The sequence below is a fragment of the Netta rufina genome, assembly GCF_964035555.1.
Source record: "Netta rufina genome assembly, chromosome: 21".
NCBI lineage: Eukaryota > Metazoa > Chordata > Aves > Anseriformes > Anatidae > Netta > Netta rufina.
Genome location: NC_140145.1, coordinates 10498669 through 10511315, shown reverse-complemented (window position 1 = coordinate 10511315; position 12647 = coordinate 10498669). Strand labels below are relative to the sequence as shown.

At 49.4% G+C, this 12647-nt stretch overlaps 1 protein-coding gene across 1 annotated transcript in view; it reads left to right on the top strand.

Moving 5' to 3' along the window:
* The window catches only part of ACACA (acetyl-CoA carboxylase alpha), a 117781-nt gene that overhangs the window by 96199 nt on the left and 8935 nt on the right, over nt 1-12647 (top strand). The window contains 3 exon segments of the mRNA XM_084299665.1: nt 322-457; nt 5318-5495; nt 6560-6672. Of these exon segments, the coding sequence (XP_084155791.1) occupies nt 322-457; nt 5318-5495; nt 6560-6672 (427 nt within the window).

Below are 12647 nucleotides of genomic sequence, written 5' to 3'. Positions count from 1 at the left end.
CTCCTACATCGTCTCTTCTGGGTCTTGTCCTGTGCATGTCCTTTTCTCTCTCTCCTCCCCATTCTTGCAGCAGTCGCAGCGTCAGGCTTCCCGTATCATTTCTCCCTAGGTAAATCAGTGACAACACTCCTGTTAATGTTGGTGACAAAAGGATTGTCCCAGTTTTTCCTTGGGCAAGCAGATCCTAAGCATTTCACGTGCTGCACTCCCCATTGTTGGTTCCACATTGCAGCCCTTGCTGCAACCGTTCCTATATTTTTGTGCTAACTCTCATGCTAACAGAATTGTTTCAAGGCTTAACGATCCTTTTTGTCCCCACAGATAATCCAGCAGGCTGGCCAGGTGTGGTTCCCTGACTCAGCCTTTAAGACAGCCCAGGCTATCAACGACTTCAACAGAGAGGGGCTGCCTCTGATGGTCTTTGCCAACTGGAGAGGCTTCTCCGGTGGGATGAAAGGTAACAGCAGTTGGGGTACCCTCATCCTGTACCGTGCCTTGTCTCCTGCTCCTCAGAGCACTGCTGCTCTTCCCAGCCGTGGTTTAGCATCCCAAAATGGTTCTCTGGGCACTGAGCAGCCTCCAGGAGGGCGGTGGGAGCATGCAGTGAGGGACAGAAGCAGGTGTAAATCCCGTCTTATTGATAACATTGCGCCCTGTGATATTGGTGTATCACGGGCTGTCTCCCAGTTGATGCCTCTGGTGGTGGTAGAGGCTGTTCATCTGAACAGAACCGTTATAAAACTGCTCGGTTAATACACAGGCAGCTCGATTTTTGTACCGCATATTTCTGCTTTAAATGGTGTGAAGTGCCGAGAACGTGAGATTGATACTATAAAATTTAAATAAGTAAAAGCTTACAGCCTTTTACCTGTATGTGGCTTAACAAACACAACGAGAAGTTATGGATCCTCTAACACAATAAAAGTTCCTGCTCTGGGGAGGCTGGCTTTGTGATAAAGGCCAGATTGCTCTGCCTCATGAGCAGGGCAAGAAGAAATGCAGAATGCAGGGGCAGAAAGTGGCAAAAGATGGCAAAATTCTTTCCTCTGGAAAATGCCTGCTACCTGTCAGGGTGGTTTCTGCTCCATGTCCTGCTATTGTACTGTCTCGTGACTTGCTTTCCATGCCACACTTACTGGGAAAGTAGCTAATTAATGAATTCTTGGTGGTTACACAATCATTTTGCCTTACTGTGTAGCGAGATCTGTTGGCTTTGCCAGTGCCTTTGCTGGGAGCATTGCTCAAAAACTGAATTCAGCTTTGGAGTTGGAACTAGGATCCTGGCGTGGAAAAGAAGATGCAAAGATGCTAATTTTTGTGAAGATGCTAATAGCTGCGCTGCACATCCCACTTAACTCCACGCCAGCTCATGGCTGGAGGAGGAGGAGAGAGGCATCGCAGAGCAAGGAGAGAGCAGGGCACTGCAGGCTGTGTGCTGGCCGGGGCATTTTCAGCATCTTGGTTTCTGCTGAAGGGCCTCCAGAGCGAGCGTCGGTCTCTCCTGACACTCTCCAGGTTCCTTGGGGAGTTGTTTGCAGTTTTGGTTTCAGTGCTGGCTGGGGATTATGCAGGGAGGGAAAATAAACAATTATGCCACCCCTCAGTGCACACAAACACACTGCCAGGAGCCGACTGCACTGTGGGTAAAATGACTCCAAAATTGTGTGTAATGAGTAGGAAAAGATTAGAGACAGCTCTTGCTATGCTGAAAATTGACATTAGCGGAGGGGGAAAAAAAAAAAAAAGAAAGCAAAAAAAAAAACCACCCTCTTTACTAGTCGGCCTAGGAGGTCTAATTCAAGCGGTAAAATAAATAAATAACTAACATAAATAAAGGCGTATCACAATGGTGCTGGTGGTTTCCCCAATGAGCTCTATCTGGCCGGAAGGCTATTCAGCATAATGCAAAATTAAATTATAAAAACTGGCTTGAATATTTAGATGGAGGAGCCATTTGGAAGTGGTTTATTTAGGCGAACCGGCAGTGACCCACAACGGGGAGACATCAAGCGTGAAATTTACTGGAAATTAGCACCAGGGTCTTGGACTCGGCATGAATAGTTTGATAGCATGCAAATCCCCGCGACATTAAACTGCAGCGCTGCTTGTGCTACAGGGTCACTCGCAGTTGGTTTTTCATGTTTTACTTATTATTTTTTCCCGGGACAGGTTATAAATAACAATAAAAAAAAAAAAAAAATTAAGCAGAATGAAAAAGGCTGTTTTAAATCTCTGATTACCTGGACGGTGACTGACGGTATTGCTGGTCCGTAATGGGTTTACGAGGGCCATTATGTGTCTGCAGCCAGTGTGTGCCTGGTGTTTACCTTCAGGTCCTAGCTGATAATCCAGCCAAGCTGATGAGATCCGTTCCAGCTTCGGAGGTTCAGGGCACGCTGCCCGACGCGATGGAAATGCAGAAAGCTGTCTGCAGCCTTTCTAGCATGCTTGATGCATCTGACTGCCAATATTTACACACCCGGTGTAATGATAACAGCTTCCAGCAGCTTTCGTGTCTCCGTGTAGCAGGCGCTGATGCACGCTGCAGCTGAGCAGGCAGACCCAGAGCAGGAACGTGTGCTGCAAACAGCAAGCACCGGCCTTCCTGGAGCATCTCGGCAGCATTTCTGTCTTACAAGCATTTCATTAGGCTCAGGTTTAAATTAGTACGGGACTGAAATTTGGCTCAGAAATATGGTAAATTTAAATTTTTCCAATCTCAACATCGGCAACTTCTTTGCAAGGAGAGCTGTGCAGCCAGCCTGCTCTTCAAACATGTGTAGTTCTCTGCTGCAAAAAAAAAAGATGATGGAGAGGTTAGTTTTTGGTTTAAACACAGCAAGCGTGTTAGTTACAGCAAGAACACTTCGTAAAGCCTGCACCTACCGAGGCACCAGGCTGCCCAGGCACAGAGCACTGAGCTCCTCTGGCACCGGTCCCCACCTGCAGCAGTTGTGGTCACACTGAAGAGGTCAGCGTGGGCAAACTGAGGAGCTGAGGTGGCAGGAGGGAAAAACCTGCAGGAGAGCAGCCTGGGGTTAATGCTTGAGACAGGTCATGGGCTCTGCTGCGGATGCTGTGCTGCTGCCCTCAGCTCGTCTCTGCAGCTCAGCACCTTCCGCTGCATGGGGCTGTGCGAGGCACCACGGGGACCAGGGTGTGCTCTCGTCATCGTTTGGGCAAAAGGTGTTTTACCTTAAGGAAAGGGGAGATCCCCAAGGGGAGAGCAGTTCCCAGCCATGCCCGAAACGAGGAAGGTGCCTCTGTAGCCCAGGAACGCCAGAGCAGGTCTGTTGGCCTCGGTGGAAACCTGAGCAAGTGAGCGAAGCCAGGTGGTGGTGTAAATCCACGTATCAAACACTAAGCACAGCCTGCTGGGATGGTCCCAACCCTGCTCATGCCAGGCCTGGTAAACCCGAAGGGGATTTGGAGCTGTGCACAGGAAGCATTCAGTTTCTCCCAGTTCCTCTGCTCCCCCACCTCTGCCTTGTTCAAACAAGTAGCACTTCTTTTTTCGAGACTTAACCTGAGTAAAATATATACCCTTGGCAGGAGTGAAAAATGTATTGCTAATTACACAATTATTTTATTATGTAGCACTAGTAAAAAATGTCTAGTAAAGAATTAATTCAGTTAAAATAATTTGAATCAAGCAATTATTTTCTTAACACTAGAATTAGCTGAAAGTACTTCAAGTGGTTTATTACTAGCACTACATAATAAAATAATTGTGTAATTAGTAATAAATTTGTCACCCCTTTTGAGGTCTTTTTCTTTGCTCAGGACAAATGAAGAGGTTGGAGTTTTGTTTGGTGCTCAGCCCCCGCTGTCTCTGCCAGAATTTGCTTTTATTCACAAGGAGAGGAAGGAGGGTGCCCTTCTCATCAGCATTTGGCATTCCTTAAATAACCTGGGTTTCCTTTTCTTGGGTGCTTGGACAATGACCTTGCAAATGAACTGGAGAGAGCACATCAGTGCCTATGGTACCGATAGATAAATATATATAATGTGTAGAATGCACTTTACATATACCCCGTCCCCTTACTGCATGTGTAAGTGTGTTTGTGTATTTTCCCAAGAGTTCAGTGCTGAGCTATGTTCATGCTTAACGTTAAACTGGGGGTTAAATGATACAGGGACCTTGGCTGGAGTCCCTCTTTTCCCCAGCAGTGTTTTTCTCAGGAGGTGGAAGGGTTTTAGATGAATCAAAGTGTCCGCCTTGCCAAGACGTTTCCTGCAAGCCAGCTTCTGTGCATGGAACGTGCATGCAATGTGCAACCCACGTAGTTTGCTCTGTGCATGGCTGTTTCAATGAGTAGGAAACGTTAGACAAGTTGGGAAGTGCTAAGCAAGGGACATCAGGTGTGGCGAAGGGGTTAGAAGGTGCTGCACTGGGAGACGTGGGAGAAAAGAATGCCTACAGTGTGTCTAGGAAGGGAAAAAAGAAGAAAAAAAAAACACAAACAAAACAAAACCAAAAACCATAAAAAAAAAAGGAAAAAAGAAAAACACGCTAAAAGGCTACTGCTATTTATAGCAAGCCCAGAGGAGTGGAGAAATTATGTCGGGTGATGCAAGGAGTAACAATATGAAATTAAATGGGATGGGAAAGAGGGGGAAATTTGTCTGAACGCTGGGGAAAATGTCTTCTGTTTGGCTGTGCAAATGCCCCAGGAGTAGTAGGAAAGTTGGTCCTTTGGGATTTCTAAACCAAGGCCTTAAAAAGCACTGGAAACGAACATAGGATGCAGTCCTGGGAGGACAAAGAGATAGACGAGATAATCCTAATAAGTATTTTTCATTTCTTATACATTTGATTCGATACTTCTAACTATAATTATGTGTAACAAAATATATGTATTGGAGGCTGCCTGTTTCCATTACAAACCACATCCGTTACAAACTATATCATCTCATATAAATTCTCTTTGCCTTCATTTTTTTTTCTCTTTTATGTAAATCACCTTTGGGGCTGGTATTTCCAACGTACTGTCTGTACGCGGTGGAGTTGTTCTTATTAATTTTGAGCAAAAAGCCTTAGATAAATTTTCATGCCAGCAGAGGAGAGGAGCTCTGTCTCACAGCCGAACCCTCCCCACGCTGGTTTTTCTGAAGGTGTGTGCAAGGTGTGCCGTGCCGTGCCGTGCTGCAGGTCCCACGGAAAAGCCAAACTCGGGGAGTTACACATCCCTTAAGGCCAGCAGCAGCAGGAGGTGGTTAGGAGAGCTGAGCAGTTGCAGTTTTTCCCCCCAGCCTGACCACGCCTGGCCAAAAGCAGCGCCGTGCCCTAACCCCTGTGCTGTCCCTCGTCCCGCAGACATGTACGACCAAGTGCTGAAGTTTGGTGCCTACATCGTGGACGGCCTGCGGGAGTATCGGCAGCCCGTGCTCATCTACATCCCGCCGCAGGGAGAGCTGAGAGGGGGATCCTGGGCTGTGATGGACCCCACCATCAACCCCCGACACATGGAGATGTACGCCGACCGGGAGAGCAGGTAGGGACACTTTGTCTGCAACCAGCTGCTTCGAGCAGGAGCACTCAGTGAAGGCTGCTCAGAAACGTGCTCTTCAGCACCCCTCAGCAGTGTCCTATCTAAGTGGCACTTTTTGAAGGAATAAAACTTCCCTGAGTGAAGTTCTCGGTACCAGTAGTTCGGGATGTGGAGCTGCAAGCAAACCCTGGGAAGGATGCTTTTAAAATACTATAGAGAATCTCTAAAATACAGAGATATAGAACCATTTGGGGGAAAAAGCCAGCCCTGCCTGGTGTAGCTGTAGCAGCCAGGAGCAGGTTGAACCAGAAGGATGGTGTGAATATTGCCATTTTACCTGGAGCAGTTCAGAGGAGGAGCAGGTGGGCATGGGCTTGTTGCAGAGGTGAGCAGTGAAGCACTGTGAGTGCTAGAGAAAACAGAAGCAATGTTAGATTTTTGCTTTAAATGAATTTAATTTGGGCAGCCATAGGATATGGAGATAACCAGGCAAATGGGAAACGAACTAACACCTGACAGTGCACGCTGCCATCCTGGCCCTACACGCCGTTGCATTTGCAGTAATTCCCATCGCGGATGCTGCTCCACAACCTCAGCACTGACCTTCCTCCTCCTTGTTCCTCCCGTCCTCATGGTTGAAGGCTGAAGGGACTTTATTTACCAAACCCAAGTTTCAAATCATGTGCTCCTCTGTCTGTGACCCGTGAGGCGGGCAGATCTCTGATGGAGGTGGTTGGTTCGTTGCTTTGTTTCTCAGAGCTCACCTACCTTTCCAAAGAGCTTCCAGGTCACAGCTTGAAAGAAACTGCCAAAAGCATTGCTTGTACCGGGCTGCAGGACGTGCTGATGGACAGCCACGGCTCTGTGAAGCCTCACATGCATCTGTGGCCCTGGATAAATGCTAGCTAAGATGCTTTCTCTCTTCTTCTTTCTCTTTGTTTTGTCTCCCTCCTCCCCTTCTTTTCTCTGCATACCCTCTAGACAACGTTGACCCATTCCGTTTTGTGTTTCCCCTTGTCCGATGACCTGAAAGTGCCTTTCTTTTCTCTTTTCCCGTCACTGACCAGAGGAGGAATCCTGGAACCGGAGGGGACGGTGGAAATCAAATTCCGCAGGAAAGACCTGGTGAAGACAATGAGGCGAGTGGACCCCGTCTACATCCACCTGGCCGAGCGCCTCGGTACGTCTGTGTGGGGCTGGGGGCTGATGGGTGTGTTTGTGGGCCTTAAAAAGGGGCGCTGAGGCATTTTATCAAATTCATGATAATTTTTATTTACTGTCATCTAACTTGGGCAGAAAACCAGATGAGACAAGCTGCATGGATGGACGTGAGAGAGAGAGAGGGGGCTTGTGTGCGTATAGCGTACCCAGGGCGTGTGCAATTACACAGAGTGTCTTTGTCAACTGAATTTTATTTTATTTTATTTTTAATTGATTGGGTCTTACAACAGACACGTAGTACAGTTGCTTGGCTCTAGTTTCCATCTCAGGAATTTTTGGCCAAACCCTCAGCTGGCATCATTTGGCGCATTTAAGAATTTGGCCAAAGACATTTTTGGGCTGCTGGACTGTCACCGTGTGCCTGAGGTAGCTCTGGGTAATATTGTGCTGCTGCTTTTCAGTCTCGGGAAAAGAAATACAAATATTCTTCACCTCGTCAGTAAAACAGGGGGTGAATTGCAGTGCTCAGCAGCCAGCGTGTCGCTGCGTGTGTTGTGTTATTGCTCTGCCTTTCATTCCGAGCAATCCCAACACCCGGTATGGACCCAACAGCCCAAATACAGAGCGTTCAGCAAAACGCACTTAATATCAGATGTGTACTCTCCCAAGGGAATAGGCTCTTTAAATAGTTCTTTACTAGCTCTTACTATAAGAGTATCATCTTACAGAGCCTCTTTTTACTTCCAAAATTGACTACATTTTAGTGGTGGAGGAAGCACGCTACGTGGGTATGGTTTGAATTTATAAAGCCTTTTGGGATCCTTCAGGAGGAAAAGTGTTCTGCAAATGACTGATAAATCGTCTCTATTGCTGCAGTTACATTTTATTATTTGGCTTTTTTTTAATTTATGGCAGTGCAACAATTTAGACACAAAACAAGCATTCTGATATGCCTTGGGAGGAGAATGGTAATTGTGAAGGGTGCTTGGAGTGGCGAGGAGCAGCGTGCTGCTGGAAGCCAGGTTCTTCCTGATGTCTTTGATAGCATCAAAGACATTTTTTCTCTTTTTGGTGGTATTTTATAAATCTCTTTGTTTTCCCTCACCGTGCTGATGGCTTTCTGGGCGAGAAGCAGGCCAGCAGCTGTTTGGGTTTTGCAGAGCAGCACGGGGCAGTGGTTTTATCCGAGTGGGTTACGCGTTACGGCGCTGGGGAGAGGGGGCACAAGTCCCCAGGTGGCTGTGGTGGTCTTCCCGTGTCTGTCTGCTGGAATGGAAAAAAACATTGTAATGCTTGTAGTTGTAGCAAGGAAGTTGTTTTCACAAAAACTCATTTTTGGCCCACTTGGCAGAGGCCATTGGGAAGCAAACGGACGGTGCGGCGGCACCAGAGCATGGTGCAGGTCCCGGTGGGCGTGCTGCTGGGCGCTTCCCCGCCGGGTCTGGGGCTGTCACCCAACTCCTCCACGTCAGGTTTCCCCTCTCCACCTCCTGGGGTGTCCTCCTGGACCTCAGCACCACGCAGAGGAGCTGCTGCTGAGGAGTGACGTCCTGGGGGGCAGGAGAAACCTGCCTCCAGCCACCCCGTGAGGGACCACAAAAAACAAGGATGGGGAGAAGGAAGGGAAACGGTTTTGTGCCAGGAGTCTCAAAAATGCAAAGCCGGGCGAGGTGAGGAGGCAGGAGCCTGTTCAAGGCTTTTTTCCTCTCCTCCTCTACAGAGTAATTACTCCCAGCAAACTCCATACACTTTAATTAAAATGACTGCAACACAAGAGCAAGTCACTTACAACTGTACATACAGAGAGCTCTAAAAGCTTCAGTCACTGATAAGCATCTCACTTAGATGGCTCGTAATTGCTCCCAACATCGGGCGATCATTGCTGTTGTTTTGCCACTAATTCCGTACCATAGCAGGAAAGCCAAGATTGCAGGACACAGTGAATTGCATAATTTTTTTTTTTTTTTTTTTTTGCTGGTTTTCTTTCTGGCCAATTTAAAATTTGTCAAAGTCGGTCTTCTTCTGGATCACTGCCCTTTGATATTTCGCGCACTCCATTTGCCACAAACAAGCCGCAGGGCCGCAGTTCATGCTGACTCCAGCAGAAGCAGAGAAAGCTCCATTTATCTTACACTGCCTGCTGAATTCTTACTCATTAGCTGGGGGTTCACTGCCTCTCTTTAACCCCTGAGTGGCTGTCATCCCTCCCCGGAGCTGCTGAATCGTGGGGAAGAGGGGGCCGCTCGCCAGCATGTGCCTGGTGCGGAGGGGTGGGGAAGCGGCGAGCGCTCATTCGAGGCGTCCTCAGCCACTGGCTTCCGACTCCAGCGGGGGAGTGGGAGAGCAGGGAAGGCTGGCAGATATTGAATCATTTGACATAAATCTGTTCATTATCAATTCCCTGGCACGAGCGCCGAAATGTTTATTAGCCCCGTGTTTTATTAAAATGTCACTCAGAGCCGGGCGAGGACGGCACAGCGAGCCGTGCCGAGCAAAGGGCAGGGGGAGAGGATGGCCCCGTCCTGCCCACCACGCCGAGGAGGTGAGCGGCGATCCACGGGGACCACGCGAGCTGCAGGCCGTCGTTGAGAAATGGAGATTTGGCTTTATTTTGCGTATTTGTTACAATTAGAGCCAGGCAGGTAGGAGTGGAACAGGAGTTCAGTTTGCCGTGCAGATGGCGGGCGTGTAACGGAGCAGTTGTGTGATGGAAGAGGAATAAAAGGAATGGAAAAATGGACCCAGGCAGAGCAGGGCTGGATAGCACATCACCACACCTCCTGTCAGGTATTTAGCGTGGTAAAAGGGAATTATTTGTTCACCTGGCCGACGGGGTGCCAGTGTGCACATCCCCTGCAGCTGACGCCAGGAGCAGGTTGGCCGTGTGCTAGCACACAGCAATAATTTTATTTGAAATGCCCCTTTGGTGAGCACCCGGATGCATTGTACGGGGCGTGTGGAGGGAGCACGCAGCTCCACGCCAGCAGCAGCTCTCCCAGTTCTCCTGCACAAACACCAGTGCTGCAGGCAGCCCTCACCTTCCCCGCGAGGGCACAGGACCAGAGGTGAGCCTGCACGGCGAGGACGTGGCTGTCGGTGCCCTGGGCTCAGCCCCATTTCCCAAGGGGCTGAGAGCTTCCATCCCGTGGCCCGTTTGGCTCCCAGCTTTAGCTCGGCAAGGTAGATTACAGTTCAAAAGTCCAGTAATTATTTTCTGAGGGGTGGGTTGCTGGCTCGCTGTTGCAATTAATCAAAGCGCTGCTTGTTTTCTTGAGCAGCGACTAAGAAAAATGCTGCTGCTGCGGTGCCATCTCTCATGGAGCCCTGGACGAATGCAGTCAGCACGGCTGGAACTTCTTGTCTTTTAGGCGATGCTGATTTTCAGGAACTGCTTCTGTGTGCAAGTGCTGCTGCATTTAAATTGTTGTTAATTCACAGTCGTGAGTCTAGAAGAGCAAGTGCTGATTTCTGCCAGCTCCTCCATGACAATTGGCATCTTCAGCGTCCTCCCAGGAGGCTTGGCGATGATTCTCCCAAAATACAAATTTTTGGGAATTACTTACTGCCACACTTTGACCCTTTGCTCTGTTGCTAATTAAAGGCTTTAGGAGCAAAGGGCTGGGAGGGACCATGGCAGAACATCGCACGGTGCAGCTCAGCGAGGATATTTCAAGCCCGTGCCACGAGCGTGTGTGACCTTCACTGCTCTTTCCTAGTGCACCTCCGTAATATAAATCCTCCTGAATATTTAGTGAAGCAATTACAAGCAGCCTCATTTAAAGAAACAAGCCACAATCCAAAAATGCCCGTCTCTCTGGGACGTGAGTGGCTCTCGGTGACCTTCCCTCTCCCCTCGAGCGCTGCCCGGCTGGGAGCCGTGCTGGCCGGGCACCCTGGGGCCAGCACCTTCCTGCTGCCTTCGCTGATTTTGTCAGCAGGAGCTGTGTTAGGGGCGGAGGGAAGGAAGGTGAGATACCAGTGATATTTGTACCCCTGCACTAACCAGTCACTGTCAATGCCCCTTTGTAGGCTGCAGAGCCAGCGGTGTTTATAGTGCCCGGCTCTCGGCGTGAGGACCGCTGCGGATCGGCCGGGTCAGGGAGCTCAGTGCTGGGCCCAGATCCTCGAGGGTGTGTTCGAGGAAGAGGCAGGAAAAGGGCCGAGTAAATGTTTTGCCATGCTGAGGCTGCGTGCCGAGGGTGAGGGAGAAAATCCCACCTTCTAACGGCTTCGAAACCATAAACCATCAAATTGATTCAGAAGCCGCCTGGCTTTCCGCAATCAGAGGGAACCTACAATAACATTTCTTGAAGTCATTTTGTCTAACCTGTTAAACTGGTCATATTTAAAAAAAGCACTTTGCTACTAAATGTTATGGGAAGCCGTGATTCATGGGGCTGCTGAGCCATTTCCCTCTGGCAGGGACTTTATTAAAGCCCCTCGCAGCGCTGCAGCCGCCGCCGTGCGCGGGGCGGGCAGGAGGGCGGTTACCCCGACGAGGTTTTTGGATTAACGGGGCACAAATCAAAATAGTTTAGGTGGTGCTTTCTCCGCCGCGATGTTTGCCCTTAACTTTTGGAGAGGAGCATAAATTGACTGGGGACGGTCACGGGCTGCAGGAGCGGGAGGAAAATGTTTGGGAGCCGGGAGGTTGGATCGCACCGGCTGGGGACGGGGAGACCTCGGTGTCACGCCTGGCAGACAGCAGAGGCTGGCAGCTGGGGAAAGTTTGAGGTTAAATAATCCATACGGGTGGGTTTGCACCGGGTTTTGTTGGTTTGCCCAGCTGTGTTTGAGCAGAGGGCGTCAGCAAGGACGGATCCCGTGCCTGTTGCTCATGAGGAGCTTGTGGAGGGTGAAGGGCATTTCGGCACGGCCCCTTTTCCCAGCAGGGTCCTGGCCTTGGCTCCTCAGACCTCAGAAGGGGCTCGAAAAGACACAGTAGAATGAAGAGGTCTTGGTGTGCTCCCCGTGGAGGTTGGGCTTTGCAGGTGCTCGGGACGAGGCCGTTCCCTGCCCCCTTCTGCCCATGCCGGTGGCTGCGATCCGCCCGGCGCCCTGCCGGCAACCTGGCGACTGCAGCGCAAAGCACAACCCCAGACACATGGGATATTTTATGGCACTCAGGGAGCCGTCTTAGAAGCGTCCTGCGTTGCCTGCCAAGTTCGGAAGGTCACACGTGTCCTTCCTTGCTTTGGATTGCCGTCACGTCTCACCTGCTGGCCCCACCCGCGTGCCGGAGCCCGCGTCTGCGCTGCGCGGTGGTCGCTGCAGCGCGCTGCTCCCTTTGTCTCCCTATCGACCGGCGGCCGATCCATACCCGGAGGTCTATAATGTTCCTATGATTTAAACTTTAACAGTTTCATTAACTGTCCGGTACCTTTAGAGCAAAGGAATCCCATATTTTAACTGCCCTCATCTTGCCAGGGTAAGATTTGTGGAAGGAGACTTCTTTTCCCCAGAAATAAATAAATAAAGCCCGAGCTTTCTGAAAAACCCTGAGGCCTCAAGATCTGACTAGAAAAGAAAGAAAACCATTCCAAGATATTTAATTGTACAGGGGGCTTACAGGATTGATCGAGAGCTTAGCTTTTTACAATAGTCCAGTGAATAAGAAATGCTCCTGACAAACGATCGATGATGGGATAATCACTCTTTATCCCCCCTCCTCATTGTTACCTTCTTTCTTTCAGGAGAACAGGGTTCAGAAGTCAAAAATCTTTATAGACGCTGCTTTTAAATTAAGCAGAAAATAGACATTGACATATTTGTTAATCTCACCTAAATCATTACTGGGCCTGGCTGCTTTGCCTGTACACCGTGCGCGTGGCGGAGAGGCCACAACACACGAGCGGTGCTGGCTTGGAGCGGGGGGATGTAGGAACTCGTGGCTTTAACGGGGATAAATACCGATAATTCTTTATTCTGAAGGCTGTAAGAGTAGCTGCTCTTAATTAAAACCTTCTTACTAGCACCTGAAAGGTGAGGCAACAT